Source organism: Salvelinus sp. IW2-2015, linkage group LG34 (assembly GCF_002910315.2).
Source record: "Salvelinus sp. IW2-2015 linkage group LG34, ASM291031v2, whole genome shotgun sequence".
NCBI classification, from domain to species: Eukaryota; Metazoa; Chordata; class Actinopteri; order Salmoniformes; family Salmonidae; genus Salvelinus; species Salvelinus sp. IW2-2015.
The window spans coordinates 4,439,189-4,463,090 of NC_036873.1; the positions used below are offsets into that span (position 1 = coordinate 4,439,189).

Sequence of the window (23,902 nt, forward strand, 5' to 3'; positions counted from 1 at the left end):
TGATGAAGTTGTTCAAGGTTAGTGATTCATTTTATCTCTATTTTGTCGGTTTTGTGAAAGCTACCTATGCGGCGGAAACATGGTGAAAATATGCGGTTGTGTGTTTGGCTATTGTGGTTAGCTAATAGAAATACATATTGTGTTTTCGCTGTAAAACATTTTAAAAATCGGAAATGATGGCTGGATTCACAAGATGTTTATCTTTCATTTGCTGTATTGGACTTGTGATTTCATGAAAATTATATTATATGATATCCTTGTCCTGTTAGGCTAGGCTATGCTAGTCAGCTTTTTTGATGACGAGGATCCCGGATCCGGGAGGGTGATGAAGTTTTAAATAGCCATCACTAGCTGGCTACAGTACCACCCAGGTTACTCAACCCCGCACCTTCGAGCTGCTGCCCTATGTACATAGTCATGGAATCACTTGTCACTTTAATAATGGAACACTAGTCACTTTAATAATGTTAACATACTCTTTTACTTATTTTATATGTATACAGAATACTGTATTTCGGCCAATGCCCCCCCCCCAAAAAAAATTACTTGTCCTAAGATGTATATATTTATTTATTTAATTTTTAAATTTTTTAGATTTGTTTGTATTGTTGTGAATTGTTAGATGCTACTGCACTGTTGGAGCTAGGAACACAAGCATTTCGCTACACCCACAATAACATCTGCTAAATATGTGTGTGTGACCAATAAAATGTGATTTGAACTTTACGGCACAGCAGGGTCACAGGTTCTATACCCCGTGTGGGTATAGATCTGTATGATCCTCTGAATTTATACAGTAACAAAGACACAATGACAAAATCTTCATTTAGAAATGTAACCGTTTTTTTCCTCAATCTTTTTTTTTTCTCTCCAAAGGACCTTTATTAGATGTATGAAAAGTATTTACAGATGTACATTATAATGGAAAAAAAGCACATGTGTTCTCATCATCACAGCAGCAACTAAAACACAGGTCAAACACAAGTTCAAAAATAAATATATTGACATTGAATTCAGTTCATGCATCTAACATTTAATAATACTGTCATTTTTTGTACAAAATAAAGTATTTAAATACACTTGCAATAGAAATGTACATGAAACGTATATTAATTCATCCTTCACATTGTGTATAACTGTGTCAAATACTAATATGTAGAAGTGGTATTAAAATCTGTAGAACTATATGAAAGCTTTGTCACTTTATTAAGGAATGTGGGAATATAGATATGTTTTTACCAAAASTATATGGCACAGTATCTCTTCATAGATTTAATCAGTAGTTGTTTTTAAATAGTGTAAAATTCTGGAAATGCCTTACCAAATATTTTTTAAATATCTTTCAAAAAACATCACAACAGTCTTGGAGTACAAGAACCTGTCAACCATCTAGAAAAAGGAGAGGAGATTGATATATTGCACGTTTCATAGATGTATCCATAAATATATTCATTTTATTGTCTTCTCCATTGTGAGTCAGCTTAAAATTGGGTCAGGTCTTTACAGTGCAGTTTTATACTGTCTCTGTGTGTCATCAGGTTTGATCAAACACAAGAATATGATACGACTGAATCATTGCCCATTTGTCCGATATTCCGATAGTTTGTCTGTTCATTGTCTGTTGTTGATAATAATTTCAGTATATCAACATACCGTACAAAGTAAACAACCCCTCATTTCTATAATTGTTTTTAAATATAGTTAAATAAAATTTTACTTCATCATAACAATTACAATCTATTCTAAATTCTTTCTTCATCTCTATACATGCACTTTTACCTCCCAACTTATGGAGAGTGTGAATTCCTTTCATTTAAAAGTCTTATATCCCATACATGTAACTATTCAAATATAGATACTCTGGATACTGAACCTAGATCGGTGCTCCCCAGGGTTGTGTACTGCTACCAACACAGTTTCTGAGTGATATGCTCAGTGACACCAGAGCAATGGTAATTTGTGAGCATTTGATAGAAAAAATGATAAAATAAAGATTATATTGAAAGGCAAGTTGTAAACCAAGAAGTGAAAGGCCTGATTCAGGCTGTGTATAGTATTTTGGCTATATACTGTTAAAGTAACTGCCCAGTGAAAATCTCCCTTTTAAAAGTTAATATTCTGTTAACTAATTTCTATAATTTCAATAATGTTGCTGACTCGTCCTATACTCGTATTTGTGACTAAAGCATAAATTGGAGAAAAAAACACGTCAAAAACCCCACCTCAAACTTGTATCTCAAACAGACCGTTTAAAAAATGTTTGCCATTTCCTCATAGAACATGTCATCTCCCCGAGGATGAGCTGGCCAATCAGCGGTCTATTTAAGTTATTATTTGTATACGCCCACACCATTCTGTTGTTGGGGTACGTCCACACCCTTCATACACAGAAAACCTGCTTTTTTAACATACATAATTAAAACATTTAGCAAAGAAAACAATTTCACTCCTATTGTAAGAAATTATAGTTCATATTTAATAGAAACCTGACAACACTTGGCAGTTACTTTAATCATATCCTCAGCCTTCCAAATTCACAGTGGGGGCTCATGGCGACTACATCGGTATCAAATCATCTATTTTCATGTTGCTCATTCAGTTTTTCCTCAGTAGGTTACCTCTTTGGTCGATCCTTTGTTAGCTTGTGTTGAGATTCTAGGTAATTTAAGGTTGATGCTTTCACATATTTGGCCCCCTGTTTGACTTGAGTGTTTCGGCAGTGGTTTGTTTGACCGAGTGAACGGAACAGTGAATAGTGAATCATCATTTTGTGGAAATAAGTTAACGAAGGAAATGAAGGTGAGAAAGAAAACATGGCAACACCGTAGTTGAGTTTGTGCCGAGTGTGGACCTGGGGAGTTGAATCACTCAACAAAGTCACAAAGAGGTTCATTACGTTTCTGTACGTGATGAGTAGCACTAGGGGCGGGACATTTAACCCACAATAGTGAGTGTGGAAATGTGTCAAAGTGGCAGCTTTTTATATCTGAGAAGTATAACAAACATCAGATGGTTATAATAAAGATACACTATAATCTGGTGGAAAATCTACAAAGGACTTGAGTGTACTGGAAGTTGTTCCTTGTTTACCAGTGTTGTATGGAAACTGTACTGTACATAGAACATTGGCAGTAAAGCTGTAAGACACAAGTGTGGGTACAGTGTTTGGGAGGTCCTGTGTGTGTGTGTGTGTGTTTGTGACAGAGGGGTTGCAGAGGTGAATAAAAGCATTGCTTCTGTTTTGACTGCACATTGTGTGGGGTGGTGAAGTGGGTCTCGTCCGATACTCCAAACTGGTCTCCAGTTGCATAGTGAGCACGGCGTCTGTCCTCTCTTGTTGTCGGTGGGCGATACGGACATAACTCTGCTCTGCTTTTTTTTTACTTGGCAGGGCTTTGTTTTGGAACCCCAGGTAGTTGGTGAACTTTCAAATGTTAATGTCAAACAGTTCCCACATTGTAAGGAGGGACCGGGGTCTTCTTTCCCCTTGTTTCATTGTACTGTACTGTAATGTACCCTACTGTACTGTACTGTAGTGTAATGTACCCTACTGTACTGTAGTGTTCTGTACTAGTCCTTGTGCACATCCTCAGCCCGGAGAATCTTGTACAGGACCCAGTAGAAAATGTTAAAAAACAGGAAGGCCAGGGGGAAACCCGCCCGTGATACYGTGTCGATCTTCTTGGCGCGGTCGATGAACAGCTTTCTCATCTCTTCGTGGCTCTTGGCGGCCGGGTCCTTCTTGGGCTGCTGGGTGGGCTGTGGCCCCGCGGCGCCCGGGGTGGTGGCGGCGTTGTTGGTGGCCTTGGGGATGGTGCCGTCCTTGACTGCCGTGCCGCCACCGCCGGTCGTGGCGGTGAAGCTGAGGCGGCTCTCCCTCACATCGTCGTCCTACGAACAGGAAAGGCAGGAGTTAGTTAGATAGGGGTCAGAGGTCAAGGATGAATGAACTCCCCGGACGGGAACGAACACTCCCCCGATGGACGGCCATGAGGTGCTCCAGAGAGGGACACTGAAATGTCATCCCTCTCCCTCCATTGAGCTTGCTCTCCCTCCTTCTCTCTTAACCATGAGGGATCGCTTGCCATAGCAACAGCAGTAGCAGCAATATGACAGGCTGACTAGGTCTCCCAGCCAAGTACACTTCAGTCTCCCTCCTGCTAACACTCCAAATAAACTTGACAACTAAACTTCCGCCTTTGACTTCATGTTGAGTCAATGCCTATTCTCCCTAACTCAATAAATCTATCAMAGTGCAACATGAACATGGAGTGATTTGTGCGTCATGAGACCTTGCTTAAAACCTCTAGTCTATTATTGTTTTTATAACCCATAATGCCTCTGGTGTTATCCTAGGACACACTCCTCTCTCTTTCAAATCTACTCAGTCCTGTACCCTTTACAGTTGTCACCACTCAAGCGTYCCCCTGGCCTTTTCCCTCAAATGTCAAAACTAGGGTCGAAAAAAGGGCTCAGAACTGGAAGTTCTCTTTAAAAAGCAATTGACATCATATGAATGAAGGGGTATTACCTTTGGCCGAYGCRCAAACAAAGCCCYGCGTGYGATMGTTTTGTTWGACATGMCCAATATGGAAATTATTTAAATGGAATGAAAACAGAATCAATAYRAGTTGAGCAATCATTTTTCCATGAGCGAATTCACAATGAACAACAAATGAAATGTTGACATGAGGGAAGAATAGGAAAGCAGGAAACGTTTTGATATTKTCCTTGTTTCCAGGCTGARATGCAATTTCTACAGAAATGCATTTGGATAGGGAAATAAAAAGAAACATCAACTGAAAGGAACAAGGAACTGGGAGTGAAAACAGGGAGTGTGTGTGTGTGTGTGACAAGTTGACAACAGGCCATTATGACATTAAACAAATGATGAAGAATAATGGAATGCAATTAGTGTGAGTCAATGTGAGTCACTACACCAGCATTGTGAGTCACATTACGCTTAAAGGGATACTTTGGGAATTCGGCAATGAAGCCCTTTATCTACTTCCCAAGAGTCAGATGAACTCAATACTATTTTAATGCCTCTGCGTGCAGTTTGAAGGAAGTTGCTACTGTAACTGGCGTTAGCACAATGACTAGACTTCTATGGCAACATTTAGCATGCTAGCTTTTGCCATAGACGTCCAGTCAGTAGTGAGCATTGGCTCGCAAAACCACCTCCAACTTCCTTCACACTGGATGCAGAGATATAACAATGGGATCCACAAGGTCATCTGACTCCAGGGAAGATTTAATTGCCACACATTTTTACACATTCTCGTGAATGAAATACTGTAAAAAATTTATGTTTCTATGCTGTCTTTGTATAGTTCTCATACTTAGGTGTGAAAATCAATTTGAATATGGAGAGAACACCGACAACGACAAACAGCAGAGGAACAGCACACAACTACAAGGAACACAAACACACAAACTTGTGACCAGATGGAGTGTGGGGTTCTAATAGCTGGGTTCTAATGTTCTTTACCCTGTCAGAGGAATTGTAGATGTGGCCCATAGATCCATATATGGGCGTATCGTTGTTTCTCAAACCATTAATACGTCTCAATGACTCAGCCAGCTCACTGGGATCAATGGAGTGATCCTCATCACCATTCTTTCATCACAGGAGAAGCATGCAAATGGGAAACATAAACAAACAAAGTACCAAAATGATGATGAGAATCATGCAATATAGAGGAATTCACTGTGGATATGCCTGAAACACTGTGGATATGCCTGAAACACTGTGGACATGCCTGAAATGCCGTGGACATGCCTGAAACGCCGTGGATATGCCTGAAACACTGGGAATATGCTTGAAACGCTGTGGACATGCCTGAAACGCTGTGGACATGCCTGAAACGTGCTATGTATATGCCTGAAACGCTGTGGACATGCTTGAAACGCTGTGGACATGCCTGAAACGCTGTGGATATGCTTGAAACGCTGTGGATATGCTTGAAACGCTTGACAGCCCTGAAACTGTGATACGCTGAAACGCTGGATCATGCCTGAAACGTGTGGTATATACTTGAAAGCTCGTGGATACATGCCTGAAACCGCTGTGGACATGCTGAAACGCATGTGGATATGCTTTGAAACCTGTGGACATGCCTGAAAACCTGGTGGACATGCCTAAACGCTGCGGATATGCCAAATTACACTGTGACATGCCTGAAACCCTGTGTACATGCTGAAACCCTGTGGATATGCCTGAAAACCCTCGTGGAATGCCAGAAACACATGAAATAATAGAAACATCAAACAAGAAGGTAATCAAAACAAAGTGGCCATGCTTTAAGAAACCGAAGTGAAATAACTAACATAATTGTGTGTGTGTGTTGGTATTTTGACTTCTAGACAAGGTGTTACCTCAAGTTAGTTGAGAAAGGCTGAGCCTGCATGGTTTGAATTGACAATGCCCACTCCACTTATACTTCAGTGACTTTTTCCTCCCCTTGGTTACAATCGTTCATCATCTTTATCTCATCCGTGTTCTATTTCTCGATCCCTCCATCTCTTTGGATATTTTGGCCTGATATTCCTGTAAATCCACAAGATAAAAGCAAAGACTTTCCCCTGGTACAGAGGAGCAGTCTCCATTTTATATAATGGATGAGCGGAACAGGAAAACACAGACATCAGCCAAATGTTCAGACACTGACCTTCGTCTTCAGGAAGCTTTGTAGTAAACATGTCAAGTAAACTTGGAATTTTATCCTTGGTGCACGACAGGTTGGTGTAGTAACAGTATATGCCCCAGGGGAGCAGTGTTGACTCAAAAGATGGTAGAACATATGCACCTTTGGGAAAGTTCTTTGGCTGTTGTCCTCCACTTTTTCTTTGTGTCAAACAAGGCCTTGTTGTTTTGCCGAGTCCGAATACAAAGAGTATGCTAACTTTCTGTCGTCTACTTTCATGAGTAAGAATGTGTTCACAACTGAATTGCCTGGATAAATAGCTTCAATAACCTAAATAAGCAAGCCTTTTGACCATAGAGACATGATTTGTCTGACCCGGGCCCAGAGTCCAGGCTAGGGCCCGATTTAGTGACAGACAGCGTATAATTGGACTTTTCCGTCTTAATCTTTTAAAATGTCCAAAAGGCCAGAAACCAAATTAACCACAGAGTCAAGGCCACTAAGCCGCCCCTACATCCGTCAAGTCACATTTTTGGCCGACTAATTCCCAAAGCTCCTCTGTCAACCTCATCTTTTGACATTTCTCAACATCCTCAGACAGTCTTCAGAAAACATTTCATTTTACACTGCTTGTTTCATGGACTTTGACACAACTAGTTATGGTTTGCTACAGTGCTACAAGCTCGTTACATTAGCAATCCAATATAATACAATCTGTGGTTTTAACCCTCAACGTACACACTAAGTGGACAGAAAATTAAGAACACCTGCTCTTTCCATGACAGACTGACCAGGTGAATCCAGGTGAAAGCTATGATCCCTTATTGATGTCTCCTGTTAATTCCATTTCAATCAGCGTAGATGAAGGGTAGGAGACAGGTTAAAGAAGGATTTTTAAGCCTTGAGACAACTGAGACATGGATTGTGTATGTGTGCCAAGGCAAAATATGGGCAAGGGAAAAGATTTAAGTAACTTTGAACAGGGTATGGTAGTAGGTGCCAGGTACAATGGTTTGTGCCAAGAACTGCAACCCTGCTGGGTTTTCCATGCTCATCTGTTTCCCGTGCGTATCAAGAATGGTCCACCACCCAAAGGACATCAAGCCAAATTGACACAACTGTGGGAAGCATTGAACATGGGCCAGATCCCCGTGGAACGCTTTTGGCACCTTGTAGAGTCACGACGAATTGAGGCTGTTCTGAGGGCAAAAGGGGAAGGTGTCCCTAATGTTTGGTATACTCAGTACTGTATGTCTGAGAAGGATATATCTGTGAAGGATAGAATTGCTTGTTTCATTATTTGTTAGGTGCTAAAACATTGAGATAGGAGTTATTCGGAGGGTGCTTTGTGACCACGTACTTCAGCCTCAGAGCTCCTTAAGGAACCACACCATAACGGCAATATGCAGTCATTGTTGTTTGTTCACGCTCTGATTCAACAAACGTGTTCTAGATTGGTCTGTAAACGTTACCTTCTTCTTTGTTCTCCGCGGGCGGAGTCTTAAGAGTTCCTTGTGTTGCCTGGAGACAAAGTTGACGGCGGCGTACTCGAGCAGAGCGGAGAATACGAAGAGCAGACACACCGCCATCCAGATGTCGATGGCCTTCACATAGGACACCTACAACACCAGAGAGACAAAGTCACAGAAGTCAGTCACGTTTGAGATATCATACCACTCTCATGTTATTTATGTAATCCATATTAGCGGTGTTCGTTCCTGTGGTGTGTGCGCGCTGTCAGAGGGTAGTTTTGTAGATTGTTAGATAGTTCTTAGCGTTTGGAGGGACGTTTAAGGGGTGGGGTAAAATCTGCAGCTGCTGTGCGCTACTTAGTGCTTAGGTGACGATAACAGGTCGAGGCCACTGATGAGTGTTATCAACTCTCTTATGGCAGAGGGGGTTCTGTAAACTGATTCAGGGGCCTGGGACCCAAAATGGTAGAAATTTCTTGTGTTTCCCGGGACCCAAGCTTAAGAATTATATGCATCTATGATAAATATACGCTAGCACTTTTCATTGCCACTCTGGATTTTATGCCTTAAAAATGCCAATATAGACAAAAACCCCGGGAATAAAAATTTGAAATACCCATAAACTCTCTTTCCAAAAGTGTTTAATTTCTTCCCTGTTAAAAACACTCCTTGACACACCTGTCGAGGAACTGTTCCCGGGCTCCTTTAAACAACAATTCGAAATAATTCAGTTTGCTGCACCTGGAATCGCGACCACATGAAAATTGAGTCGCACATCTACAGATGTACTAACAGACACAAACGGCCAGCAGGCTCATTATCAACACGGGCAGGGGCCATTTCTGGCAACGTGCAATCCGTAAGTAACAGTAACAGATAAATTGTCAGGCCTACTGGTACATCTTACTGTATAAATTATAGTTGATAGATAGTCCATAGGTTTGAAACTGTTGCGCGTTGCACAACACATCCTTTTGTGCTTATATGGGGTGAAAGAACGTGGAGAGTACCACTACTGAGAGATGAGGAAATTCGGTGACAACATGATCACAAGAATAGTATGACCAAGCAAACCACACACAGAGGCACTTGGCCGATAATGAGTAATGGGTGTTTCCCACAGGCGTCATGCTCTTACATCAAAGTAGTGTGTAGGGTGGCGTTGAGTGTGAAAATTGCTAATAGTCACATACAGGCAGTGCTGTACCCTAATTCTGGGATCAGTTTTTGACAGTACAACACGCAGGTCATGCTCAGCATTGACACTGTTTGCCTTGTTAACTTGAGAACCCTGACTTGCTAGGTACGTGGGTGCCCAAAACTGGTAGAACATCTACTGCTTCTCTCAGTCAGCAGAGACCGCTTCCTGCTGCCAGATGAGCCAACCCAGAACTGTTGGTGAGTGTTTGCCCAAAAGCATCTGGCTTCATCAGTTTATTCGCAGTTCAGAATAAAAGTATTAACTTGTAAAGCAACAGTTCCAACCTAGACTTCTTTTAAACAATAAATTTCTAAAGTAAAAATGTACCAGTAAGGCCTGACATGTTTCACATCTTCATCTGTACCGTTTCTTAGGGTTGCATCCTATCAAGGTAGCTAGTTTAAGCCTTGCTTTGGCTAAGTTAGCTATTAGTGTGTAACCGTACAAGGCAGGGAGGGTTGTTTTGAAAGATAAACTCACCATCTACCGATGAGATAGTATCCCTTATTTCTTGCTTATCAATCACCTGTTAATAAAATGACAACAATGTCTTGTTAGTTGACTTACTTTTCCACTTTCGAGAGCACTGGTTTCCTGACGCATTCTGCCCTGTTCTGAAAAAAAACTCCCTGGGGTTTACCTCGTCTGTGGCTGTTTGGTCAGGAGTGTCGTTTTATTCATTTGTTCGTTTTGGAGAGACTCATTACTAAGCACTTCCACACACAAAACACCATTGGTGGGCGCTCTCTCGTTTCCTCAACGTTTGTATGAAAGAGACAAAAATGTATTCCGTTTCATGAACGACAGAGCTCAGTCCAGAACTTGTGAGTTTTTCCCATGACAGCGGTGAGTGATTGGCGAGTGGGAATAACAAGTCAGTGGCTTGAACCACAGCGCTTGCAGCGTGTAGTCGCGGAATGATCTTTCAAGAAAACTGCAGAAAAAGAATCCGGTGAACCGCGAAGCACTAAGGCATCTCCCTCTACCTCACTCCCTCTCCCACTCGTCGCAGCTGCCAAACTGAGCAGAGACCGCTGCTAAGCAGAGAGCGCACTGAACGCGAGAGTGCAGTTGCACTTGGCCAAATCAAATCCAGTAATTAATTTATTATACATATTTATATTTATCATACTTTACAGAAAGCGCTCTATGGGGCTTACATGCTAAGCCTCCCGCAGCTGCCAGACGCCTGCACCGCTTGTCTTGTTGTGATTGCAAACATACATATACAGACACACCACCTTACTATAACCACAGGGATGCTGGCCCAGTGTTGTGTCAAGTTGGCTTGATGTCCTTTGGTTGGTGGACCAATTCTTTTGATACATTAACGGGAAACTGTTAGCGTTGAAAAACCCAGCAGTGGTTGGCAAAGGGTCAGTCATGATAAGAAAATCAAACTTAGTGGTCGGAAAGGTTGGGTTGGCCGGCGCCTATGCTCTACAGGCCGCGAGTAGTGCGTAGAGATCCCGGGACAACTATGAGGACCGATGGAACTCTTGTTAGCAATAAAAGGGCGAGTACCCCTCCTAGTTAATTGGGGATAGATCGGAGAATTGCAATAGGCGAGAGTGAAGCGAAGAACACTCGTTCTTGAATAATGTGGTGGGTATCTAGGTGTGTTTGTGGCTCTGGTGTTGAGAGAGTCTCTGCTCCGGGTCTCCTAGGAGGCTTAGGATTGCGAAAAGAAGCTACGGTCGTTGGCTCTGAATGGCACACATACACCAACCGAAGCAATATAGCTACGAAAACCGAGGAGGTCTTTGCCATACGTAAGTAGCTTCAAGTATTGTCTCAAGGCGTGTAAGAGGAGGAAATGCGCAGATTTTTCGCGTGTGTCGGAAACATTCTCACTACTCCCCTGCTGGCTTTATTTGCAGTACCCCGGTCTCATTGTAGAAATGAAGGTGACAGTCTGTGGAGGCTGCAATAACGACAGGGGAATAGGAAAGTGGAAAGGCGAAAATCGGGTTAGGGTGGCGTTGTCTACAGAAATCGCCTCAAATTCATTGTACAAGGGCACCCTCCCTACTAAGGGACAAGCGGGAGGAGGTTTGTGATTACAGTTGCTTTCCTCAGAAGGATATTTGTACTCAATGGAAGAACGTAAGCCTACAAAGGCAGTCATTATAGTTAGAAAGTAGTAATACTACTCTACACATATTTCAGGTATTTCTTTAATATAGCGTAGGATTGGAAGTAGGATAACCCGTAGTCAAGAGAGTCGCCACCAGGGCGAATATGTATCTATAATAAAAGGATACAGATAAAGAAGAACAGATGCTCCGTTAAGCGTGGTATATTCCGCGGATGAGTCAGCGTAATCTTAACATCTCGGGCAAGATATTTGGTCGAAACCTAGCGAAAGAGGAAAAAAGCTGTTGAACATATCGCGAGCTGGTTGTCAGTGTATGGCTAGGAAGAGTCCGGTAAGAATTTTGGGAGTTGGCTCACTAGATCCATAGGCCTATGAGAGGTGAACCAGAGAAGAAGTTTCATCGAGACTGCGAGAATAGTTAGGAGGGGTGGTTACAGGTTAAGAGTAGGTCGACTAGTGCGTCATGAGCTAATTGTTAGGAGTGTGGTGGGGTATTTTCGGATGCGAGTGTGGTATGAAGGGTTGTACTCTGATTGAAATAACAACCGGTGTTTTTTCACAGTCATTAGTTTCTGGTTAAAAGTCCGAGCAAGGAATTTATGACTATATCATGTTGTCTTTATTTCTTTGTATTGTGCTGGTCTTTCAGTGCTTTGTCGAACTGTTGCTTCTAACCCATGCCCCACACTTTGCTGCTTTGGGGTTGGAGTTGTAGCGGCAGGCGTGGGATGTTGGGGTTTTGGTCGTCATTTTCCCAAACCCTAAGGCCTGAGACGCCTGAGTCATACTTTCTCACCTATCACTTATACTGCGGTATATTTTTTTGATTTATTTAAAGGAAGCGCATAGCATAAGTCAGTGTTTGCTTATCAGCCGGCCTTTGGCTGCTGAGCCTATAATCCTGAAGATTCAGCTCGGGATGGGATATTCGTTCGGTTTTTAGGGTATTACAAGTGAGGACTGGACAGAATAGGTGTTCATCTCCACGAATATTAGTGCGGTCGAGTGAGTATGTTGAGATAGAGTGGGTTGTTTTACGCGGGGGTGATTGGTAACTTTGAAACGTCGTGGGTGGGGTAAGATTGGCAACTTGCTAATGAGTTTTGTCGTGATTCTTTGAGCCACGCGCGGGGTTATGATACCTGAGTGGCGGTGCGGCGCCCCCCCTAACTAATCATAGTTACTCTTGACGTGACATCGCGCGACGGCGGTGGATGGTTAATTGCATGCGCGTGGGTGCTTCTATTTTAACACTTTGCTATTCTGTGAGTGCTTCGGACAGTTAACTCGGGGGTTAAGTCGAGGGGCGCTTTCGAGCAGTTTTAGGTTAAATGTAAGTCGAACGGCCATGAAAGCTTTCTCGAGAGGAAAAATAGACGTGAGTATGTAATTTAATTACTGAACCTATGTTGAATATTCAGCTTGTTGTTGTTGACTAATGGGTAGGATAGTTTGAAGAAGTCTCCTTTTCGGGCCGACTTATTTTCAAATCCATGTTTTGGAATCTACTATCTGGCTGGGAATCAGTTTTGTCCGTAGGGGTTAAGTTTAGTTTGGGCTAATCGGTGGACGACGGCAGGAAAGAACCCAAGTATGTTTGAGAAAGTTAGGTAAACGAGGTTGGGCGTAGTTTTTAAACTGTTTTACCAGTTATGATGCAGTTCTTAAATGCATAGGAACGCAGCCTGAGTAATGGTAACCTAGGGACACAGGGCGGCAATTTAATTGTAGGCAGAGCTATACGTTTATTACTGGGGTTTTGAGGGCTGGAAGTTTGAGGTAATTAGAATCCTGCACTGAATGCTTCCTCAGGCTAGTCGTTTGATCGAGGTTGATTACGCGAGACGTAGTTGGTTGTTTTCATTAATAGGGGTTAGCAGCTGTAAAAGCGGGGGTGTGTCCATAGAAGAACGAAGAAGATTACTAAACCGGAGGCTAGAACGGCAGTGAAAAAGAGGTGAGCCAGTAAGGTAAGAGTGAGGGAGTTCAGGCGTTAGGGGTGGGAAGAGGTTTAATTTTAAGGCTTCAATAATAGCATCTTTTGGAAAAGAATCCTGCTAAGGAATCCGCGAGGTAACCAGTAAGCTGCCACTGCCTTCCAATTCGTAAAGGCATTGGATGAAGTTAAGGGGGTAAGTTATGTATGCCTCCTATTTAACGAATGTCTTGTCATCATTTAAGCTGTGAATGATTGAGCCGGCAGCAGAGGAATAGCAAGCTTTAGAGAGAATGCGTGGGTACAAGATATGTAAAGAAGGCTAAATTTGTGGTTGGTTAAGTCCGATGGTTACTATTTCAGTCCAGTTGACTTGATGTAGAAAATGCGACGATTTTTTTGATGTCGTTTTGTGTTAGGGCTACAAATGAAGACGTCTATGTAAATATGATGGGTCTCCCTAGGGGCATCATATTTGTGTTTGTGGTGTGAGTCGGCTCGCATGGTCATAAGCAGTAGAACAAGGTGGTTGGGAGGGCTCCTAGAACATATCAGCTCTCAGGGTACGTTTAAAGCGGTCATGGTTTCAGGTTGATGGTTTTCTGAATAGAGGGTAGAGTTGCGAATCTTGAGCAAAATGTGAAAAGATGGTCCGCGGAAATTCGTACTCAACTCCAATGCTGCTAGGAGTGAGTTCACGGCGGAAAGAAATACCCGCATCGGACGGGTAGCTGACACCTTCTAGAAATCGCTGGCGAGCTGACGAGGATATGGGACGAAGCTCACGGATGAAGTCCAAATTGTCACGCTGTATTTACGGTGGCGGCTAGAATGCAAGCGGAGCTCTCATGATGCAGCCGAGAAGGTCGTTAAGTCGGTCAGCAAGGATACTATATTGACAAGAGGGTGCTGAAATTTATTGGTGTATCGTATTGAAATTTCCTCAGGATTAAGGTGTGAGGACAGACCATCTAAATGCTTTATGCTTAAGAATAAGTCCCAATTGTCCTCGACTCGGTATAAAACTCAACGATGGCGTGATAAGTGGCAAATGCTGTCTAATACAATTAGCGGTCAGCTGTCGGCCGTGTCATCATCCAATTGAGGAGGTAAAGCGCGTAAGTATAATGCCCTAAAAAACTTCCTATTCTCAGCCGATAAAATAGTTTGGAATTATGTTTGTTTTGGCGGTTACTAAGATAATTTATGGCAATTAGAAGAGGAGGATGATATTTAAATGAATTCGTTTTTATTGGGGTCGGCTATTGTCAATTATATTGATCCTAGAGTTAGATGCACTCTCAAATTAACGAGAGCAATAGATTCAGGTTTACGTAGAGGGCAATGGGGGCCGTGATAAATAATTGCAAGCACCTATTAGTGGAGTTGTCAGACTATGTCTTTAAATAAACGAGCAAGGTTGGAATGGTTCGTAAGGGTTTGGTTGGTGTTTCTATCCATTGTCAATTAGTAACAATTGGTTTCGGTTCCTTGGTCTAGGAAAATAAAAGAGGGGGGAGTAGGATTACTAGGAAAGCTGTTTTGATAGCGGTTTTTAACGTGAGTAGGGCTCAGTTTTCATGTTTGGGGAAAATTGGGTTTATAGTGTGGCTGTGATAAGGGGGTAATGCAGGAAGTGCGGAATGTAAAGTTAAATAGGGTTGAGATTAGGTAATGAAGGTTGACTTAGTCGGGGTGCATAGCTCAACCTTGGGATCAGTTTTGTTGGCACCTAAAGGTTTTTTGGGTTCCTTAAGAGAGGTAAACTGGATGAGCTGGTTATCTACTTTAGTAAGAACTGAGTGAGATAACCACGTTGAATTTAACCATGGGGAATAGGAAATTAGCAGTCCTATCTAAATTCACCCAGATATTTTCTCTCGTGTAGAGAATAAAACGGAATGGGAACATGGCTCATAACTCCTCTTGGATATTATAGATAAATCACGAGAGACATCAAGTAATGTTAAAAGTGGTTAAAAACTATTCCGTCTACAGAAACCATCCAAACCTCACATAAGTTCCCGCGCGAGCTTATCAAGCGAAGGTGGATGAGGAACCACATGGGGATGAGATTGATAAGAAGTAAATAAGTAGCAATTTGCAAAGGTAGGTAGAAGTGGTTCACCCTGCGAGGCGTGACGTGGTGGGAATGGTTCAATGGCCGACATAGGAGAAGAAATCGATGCGGAAAGGCAGGGCGCTGCCTCGAACCTGGTTGGGCTTAAGTTAAGATAACAGATTATAGACACAAGGCGAGGAGCTTCCCTGTACTATTAATGGGTGCTAACGATCCAAGCTGACGCAAGGATAGCGGAGACTCCTTCAATATGATCACAGTTAAATATGGAAAGTGAATGATCATTAGTTCTCGCTATTAGATTAGGGAGAAAAGGTGGGACGAAGCACCAGAGACAGCTAAAACCTAAGCCTAACGGCAATCAATACACACCAAAGTGGTCATTAGGGGAAGAACTATTTGTATCCGCGAGCTAAGCATAGTACCGGCTGTGTGTGCGTTCATAATAGTGTTGGCTAAGCAGATAAGTGCTGGGAGGCGACGAGCGTGTGCGATTATAAAGGATAATTGCACCAGTGAATCCTCAGGGGTTTGGATATCAATGCCACACACCCACATCGAGCTACTAATCCTATATGGCCTATGAGCACACGAATACACACTCGCGAATTATGCATTTCAGCGCTATCCGTTTTGACGTAGGCAAATAGATCCAGTCATAATATGCCCTCCAAGGGCCAAACACACATAAAGGGGTAGCAGTCTTTTGGTAGTGGGTCTAATATTAACTATTATGGTATCATGCCCGTAGCCCTCCCAGTTTAAGGAGGACAGCTGCGAGGATTATGGAATCCTGCGATTGGGGCTTTCTACGTGGTGCTTTTGGAAGTCAAAGGTGGTAACTCGTAACAGAGGTATTTTTAACAAGAAAAGCTTTAAGAGACAGGCAGCTATATATCATAATTTTTAATCCCCTCACAGTTAATAGGTGCAGAGGTTTTGTGTATTGGAGAGTAAATATAGATAGGTCCCGCTTGTCGTTTTGCTAAGTAAAACAGTATCACGGGAGCTCGAGGAGTGGTCCACGCGCCGAGCCTGCTAAAGGTATAGAATAAGAAGTAGGTGCCGGCGGTTAAGACTTCTTGTTTGAATTTCACTCAAACCGGTGATAAAGATCAGGGTCGGGAGTAGTGTGGCTTCACAACATCAATGAACTAACAATAGTGACTGATTTCTGAGTGGCCCCCCGAATGCTAAGATTAGAAATGTTTGAAGGGAGACCAGAAGCAGAAGACACATGTAGGGTTTTGTTGGCGGTTTTAGGGGTTCAGGAGAGATGTGATTTTGGCTAGCAAAGGATTATAGGGGTAATAATCAGCAGGTAATACTAGCAGAGGTGGTTGATAAGGGGGTCGGTTGCTAGATAAAGGTTAAGAGGAGGGACCAACCCGGTTTTCTGATGAATATTTAAGTTCAGAAATAACTTGCTAAGGCGTAATTAAACTCTGTTGCGATTGATGTAGTTCATTAGTCATTTTGCGGGGCTAAGTCAAAATCGTTTGGATAAGCATGAGTGTAGGGATCAGGATTTTTAACATTGGAGTAGATTTAGGCTTTTTGGAGGCGGTCCGTGCATGAGTTCGGTGCAGTTGCTACTAGCAGGGCTAGGCCCTGCACGCACCACACTGACGCACCTATCACAAACAGGCTGAAATGCCTAGGACAAGACATCACAACAGCACATCTCTATGCGGAGCTACGCGAGGAGAGGCTAAGCAGTTGCTGCTCCTCTCTCTATCTGGAGGCCCATTAGGGCATAGGGCCATCATAAATGAAGGATAATAAGTATCACTCACTTCTAAACATAGAAGGGCCGAGAGAAGATTGGGTGCGGTGATAAATGACGCGCGGAGTTCCTATAAGCAGCCTAAGGATAAAGGGCGCGCTAGAAGAGTAAAGAGACGGAAGTGTTACTTGGAGGCTGATGACAAGAGAGTCGACGGAGATCAAAATGGGGACTTGTAAAGCCAATAGGGTCTGAAAGTTACTGAGCTCCGAGAAAATCAAAAGTCTTGTTTTGATGACACTCAGACACTGCCCCACGTCGCGAGCTCCTATGATGTGAGCGATAGAGCACCGCCCAGTAAGTGATTGTCTACTTGTCCGAGAGGTGATTATTTGAGGTGTGCCTAGAGTGGAACGGCGAGGTGGCAATGGGGTGTAGAGGTTATAGCAGTGGCTCATGGGACTAGAGAAGTGCCATAGGGCCACGTGGCGTTTGGCCCTGAAACCAGTGGCCATGGAATTCATTAAGAATTATTGGCAGTATATTCCTCACAGACTACAGAAGTCCCTAGTGGTGAGAAATGAATAACGGTTATCTTACGGTTACCAGAATATCACAGTGAGGCAGACGTGTCCCAAAAGACCCTATTTCCTTATGTGGGTGCACAAAAACTTCGACAGAGCTTGGGTCAAGTAGTGGGCACTATGTAGGATAGGTGCCAATTTGGCCACGCAGTATGTTATCTAAGCTAATGGAACAATTCATTTTATGTAAATAAAAATAACAATGGGAAATTCCTTGCTCGTCTCGATTCACAGGGTCCAACCAATCCCTGAAATGAGCCGAAATCCAGAGAAAAAAAATGTGAAGGGGGTTTTTCTTTATGTACATCCGGTCCATGTACAATGAAAGTCTGTTTTGCCAAAAACTTGTGTTAAATAAACTATCCTCCCATTTGTACATGCCCAAGGCCTGCTGACAAGATTGCGAACAGACCACAACACAGACGGCCACACACCAACCAACCTGGTCTTAGAGCATTTCCCGTATTATTTTTGACGAAAAAATCCGAGACAACTAAAATTAGTATGATATTGTTTAACGTTTTGTCAGGTATGTAATTATTTGGTGGCATGTCCCATCACACATTTCCAAAATCAAATTGTATTGGTCACGTAACAACATGGTTATTGCGGAGTTGTAGCTAAATGCTTTTTGTGCTTGTAGTTCCGAAACAGTGCAGGCAATATCAACAAGTAATCTAACAATGTCCACAACCACTACCTAATACCCAAATCTAAGTAAAAGGGATGGAAAAAGAATATGGTAACACTATAAATATATGGATGAGGGATGACCGAGAGGTAAAAATAGGCAAAAGATGCGTAGATGGTATACAAATACGTAAATATACAATATGGGATGAGTAATGCAAGAATATGTAACATCATTATAATTATTTGTTTTAGAGTCGCCAATGATTTTTCAAGTCCTGAGTGGTGGGCCAGTGGGCCTCCTCTGTGTTTAGTGATGGCTGTTTACAGTCTGATGGCCTTGGAGAAATGGAAGCTATTTTTTCAAGTCTCTCGGTCCTAGCTTTTGGGCATGCACCTGTACTTGGACCTCGCCTTCCTGGAATGATAGCGGGGTGAACAAAGCAGTGGGCTTTTGGTGGTTTGTTGTCCTTTGATGATCTTTTTTTGGCCTTCCTGTGGCATCGGGTTGTTTGGCCGCCTTCTTCCACCACCACTGTCGTGGTGGGGGTGGACCCATTTTAGTTTTTTGTCATGGATGTTGTTACGGCCGAGGAACGTAAAACGTTTCACCTTCTCCCACTGCTGTCCCGTCGGATGAGGATAGGGGGGGTGCTCCCCTCTGCTGTTTTCCCTGAAGTTCCCGATCATTCTTTGTTTGGTTGATGTTGAAGTTAGAGGTTTGTTTTCTGACACCACACTCGATTGCCCTCATCCTCCTTTCCCTATAACCAGTAGGCTGTCCTGTTCGTTGTTTGGTTGATATCAAGCCCCCCACCACTGGTTGTGTCATCCTGCCAAACCTGAATGATTGAGTTGAGGCGCCGTGTATGGCCCCGCAGTCCATGGGTTGAACAGGGAGTACAGGAGGGAGCCTTGAAGCACGCACCTTGTGGGGCCCCAGTTCCCCAATTCCTTTACATAGGGTTATTCTCCTTGTCCCAGATGGATAGGGCAAGTGTTCAGGTGTGATGGCCGAATTGCATCGTCTGTGGACCCTAATTGCAAAATTGCAGGTTTGTCCCCTAGGGCAAGCACTTCAATCCCGGCCCCAACGAGACATTTAAAAATATTTATTAATATTATGGCTACAGACCAGTTCTCGTAATTTTGCCCCTTTTTTCTCCCCAAATTTCGGTGGGTATTCTCCAATTGGTAGTTGTGAGTCTTTCCTTGTCCATCACTGACAGCTCCCCGTACGGGAGAGAGGCGAAATGGGCGTTTTTCGAGAGCCTGTGGTCGGTCCCTCTGAAACAGGACGGACCCAGCCAAGCCCGCACGGCTTCTTGCACACAATCCCGCTTGACCCCGGAAGCCAGCCACAACCATGTGTCAGAAGAACACCGTACAACATGATGACCAGTGTCCAGGTGGCAATGTTGGCCCGGTCCCTGCCAACAGAGGTAAGTCCTGAGCGAGATGGGACAAGGAATCCTCGGGCCTGCCCCCACCCTCTCCTAACCCGGGCGCGCTTGGGGCCAATTGTGCGCCGCCTTCGTTGGGCCCCTCCCCAGTCACGGCCCACCTGTTGACCACAGCCCATGGGATCCCAAACCCGGGTATGTAGTGAAGCCCTCAAGCACTGGTGGATTCCAGTGCCTTAAAGACCTGCTTGCGCCCACTCGGAGGCCCTCCCACAAATTTTGCATTTTTAACAAACAAACAACATCCCCTCAAAAATCACACAAGTGGCCCTCGGGCCAAAAGTTTTTTGACCAACCCCTGGTCCTAGGGTGACAGGTAAGTGGAGGTGATATGATCCTTGACCTAGTCCTCTCAAAAGCCACTTCATGATGACAGAAGTGAGTTGCTAAGCGGACATATTCATTTAGTTAAAGTTACCTTTGCCCTTTCTTTGGGGTCCAGGAAACAGCATTTTCGTATTGTATGTTCCAACTTTTGCAAAACATACTAATAATGTTACGAATCTGCAACATGAATTATGTTGCGAATTCTTTGGCTAGCTGGCCTAACGTTAGTCCAGGCTACGGAGTTAGGTTAAGGTTAGGGTTTAAGTAACAATGCTAAGTTGGTTGAAAGTAACTCCAAATACTAAAAAGTCATCTGTGATGAGATTTTTTGAACTTGGCAACCTTTGTTGTTTGCTAGACATTTGGGGTAATACACCCACTTCATCCACACCCGACCAACCACCCTGGACTTACATTTTTTCCCAATAATAACCATTGTTTTTTATGTAAACCATACCAAACGTAACATATCATACTAATTTGCGTGTCCCAGATTTTACATTTGCCTTAATGTTAACGTCTAGTTCCTATGAGACCCAGGCTTGCACCACACAGCACAAACACACACACACCTCCCCGGCCCTCCTCTTCAGTTAGTCCTCTAGAGTGGCTTTGGAGCTCTGGTCAGGGGTTCACTGCCTCTATCCTGACAGCTCTGTCCACCTGCAAGGGCTCCAGACAAGAAGATGTGGTGTTGTTTTAGAAGGAGCGCTTGGTTTGGAGGAGCTATTAGGGAGGACGGGCCTATTGTAAAATAGCTGGATATGGAAATATATGGGAACGGTACATAAATCCTAATGGAAACCACATATTTTGAACTCTGTTCCATTTTATCCAATTCCACAAATTACAATGAGTCCATCCTCAATATAGCTCCTCCCACCAAAGCCCCCTCCTCTGGGTGTGTTATGTGTAAGTTATACTGGTGTGTGTGTGTGGTGTGGTGTGTTGTGTGTTGTTGGTGTGGTGGGTGTGGTTGTGTGTGTGTGTGTGTGGTGGTTTGGTGTGTGTTGTGTGTGGGTGGTGGTGGTGTGTGTGTGTCTTCTGTGTCTTCTCCTGGTGGTCCTCTCTGTTCTTCTTCTGTTGTGTTTGCTGATTGATGGGTTCTAAACTCTGCACTGCTCTCGCCGGGAGGTGCACAACAATACAAGAGAATCCGAGAGCACTCCCTCTCTGTCTTTCAGGAGAGACAGCCCCTGTTTTCAACTATGTTTGACAAGCCTCCCGCGGCAGAGGGGCAAAAGGAAACAGACAGCTTGCAGCAGAAGGCTCACAACACTCTCTCCTCCTCTCCTCCCTCTCTTTTTCAAAAAAACACAATGCTTTGAGACCCTCCCTCTTTTCAAAGAGAGCAGAGTGAACCTTGTTCACAGAGCCTTCAAAGTTACATTGCCTGTGTGACTGTTTAGCAGAGGTGTTCCATGCCCAATATGGGTTCACAGGGCACGTGCCCCTCAGATTTGGTCCTGTTTAACTAAATACAAATATAGCACTAACTGTTTTGTAGAATTTTGTTGTTGTTAATTTTTCCTCTGTAAATACTACACTTAGCCAACTCATAGACTTGGGGGCCTTTTGGTCCCCCTCAGATCACCCACCAGCCCATCCAATGTACTTTGTGTCCCCCCCGTCAGATGTTTTTGGGGTGCATGACGCCCCTTAACTGTTAGGCTACAGTAAACCAAACACTACAGTAGGGAAGGCATTTCCTTCAAAGTTGTGTGGGTCGTTGCATTGTTTTGCTCAACTTCAAACCCCACTGCCTTCATCCTTTCAAAGCAACTATTATATGAGGGATTTAATTTCTCAGGGAAATAATTGAGCTGTTGGAATCTTTTGCAAATACATTATCTCAAATGTCAGAAGGTTTACTTTATGGGAAATCAATGACTTCATTCCAGGTTGCATTGACTCTATACAACATTAATTTCAGTGCAATTGACTCTATAACATTAATTTCAGTGCATTGACTCTAATACATTATTCCAGTGGGCGTTGACTCTATACCATAATTCCCAGTGCGTTGGACTCTATTACATTAATTTCAGCTGCAATTGCACTCCTATACATTCTTTCCAGTAGCGTATTGACTCTATACATTAATTTCAAGTGCATTGACTCTATACATTAATTTCAGTGCAATTGACATCTATACATTCCCATTCCAGTGCGTTGACCCTCTATATCCATTAATTTCAGTGCATTGAACTCTATACATTAATTTCAGTGGCATTGACTCTATACCATTCATTTTTCAAGTGCATTGGGTTTCATATGTTTACTTTGAAGTCATTGGATATACAATATTTTTAGTGAATTGAGAAGTATTTTGTGTGTTGGGTACATTATGTTTACTAAGAGTGCATTGGGTGCATGTGCCGATCCCATATGTACAGGCCCAGGGGCGTTGTTTGGCAAAGTGACCCGTACCTTGTATTTTGCTATTTTATTTTTTAACCTTTATTTAACTAGGCAAAGTCAGTTAATAAGAAACAAAATTCTGTATTTAACAATGAACGGCCCTACCAAAAGGCTCCTGTGGGGACGGGCGGGAAATTAAAAATACTAAATACAATATAGGAGCAAACCAAACCGCCAATCCACGACAAGAAAGAGACACCACAAACCTACATAAAGAGAAGACGGTAAGACAACAACCATACCATGGGTAGCCCAACACAACATGGTAGCAAAACACAACCATGGTAGCACACACCATGACAAACAACATGGTAGCACCACCACATGACAGCAGCCAAGCATTGGTAGCAGCACAAGATATGGACACAAACATTATGGGCCAACAAACAACCCAGCACAAAGGGCAAGAAAGGTTAGAGATAACTTCATACGCCAAGCAAGCCCCAACTGTCAGTAAGAGTTGTCCATGTATCCTGTCAAATGATTGTCACATGTGCCAAATACATAAAATTATAATGCGCAAAAGGAATAAAATCACAAGAATTAAGCTTATATACAGGGAGGGACCAGTACCAGATCATCTGCAAGAGGTATGAGGTATTTTGGTGGCAGAGTAATGACTAGGCATCAGGCTCCATAATATATAATAATAGGTATTAGGGTAGATATGTTACCTGGAGGCAGGGTAAAATGAACTAGACATCAGGATGATCATAATAAGGTATTAGAGGTAGATATGTACATGGAGGCCAAAGGGTTAAATGACTAGACCATCAGGATGGATCATAATAAGGTATTAGTTGGTAGATATGTTTTTACGTGGAGTGGCAGGGTAATGACTAGACATCTAGGTAATGGATTAATAATAGGTATTTTAGAGGTAGAATATGTACCATGGAGGTCCAGGGTAAATGACTAGGCCCCAATGCAGGAATGGGATATTAATAAATAAGGTATTAGAGGGTAGATATGTACAATGGAGGCAGGGGTGTAAATTGGACTAGAATCAGGATGAACTAATAATAAGGTTTATTAGTGGTTAGATATGGTTACGTGGAGGGCAGGGGTAAATGGACATAGGCCATAAGGATAGATAATAATAAGGTATTAGAGGTAGAAATTATGTACATGGAGGCAAGGGTAAATGACTTAGACCATCAGGATGGAATAATAAAAGTCTTAGAGGTAAGAATATGGTACAATGGAGGGCAGGGGTAAAAGACTAGGCATCAGGATGGGATAAATAATAAGGTATTAGAGGTAGATATGTACATGAGGCAGGGTAAAGTGGACCTAGGCACCAGGATAGGATAATAT

At 43.0% G+C, this 23,902-nt stretch overlaps 1 protein-coding gene and 2 pseudogenes across 1 annotated transcript in view; all 3 read right to left on the reverse strand.

Moving 5' to 3' along the window:
* Positions 1-857: 857 nt before the first annotated feature.
* The window catches only part of glra3 (glycine receptor, alpha 3), a 141,618-nt gene continuing 118,573 nt past the window's right edge, over positions 858-23,902 (reverse strand). The window contains exons 8-9 of the mRNA XM_070437236.1: positions 8,120-8,266; positions 858-3,891 (exon numbers count right to left, since the gene is read on the reverse strand). Coding sequence (XP_070293337.1) covers positions 3,571-3,891; positions 8,120-8,266 — 468 coding nt within the window. The 3' untranslated portion in view covers positions 858-3,570. The remainder of the gene's footprint in view (positions 3,892-8,119; positions 8,267-23,902) is intronic.
* Positions 12,823-16,051, reverse strand: LOC139023631 (NADH-ubiquinone oxidoreductase chain 5-like; annotated as a pseudogene).
* On the reverse strand, positions 16,435-17,037 carry LOC139023632 (NADH-ubiquinone oxidoreductase chain 4-like; annotated as a pseudogene).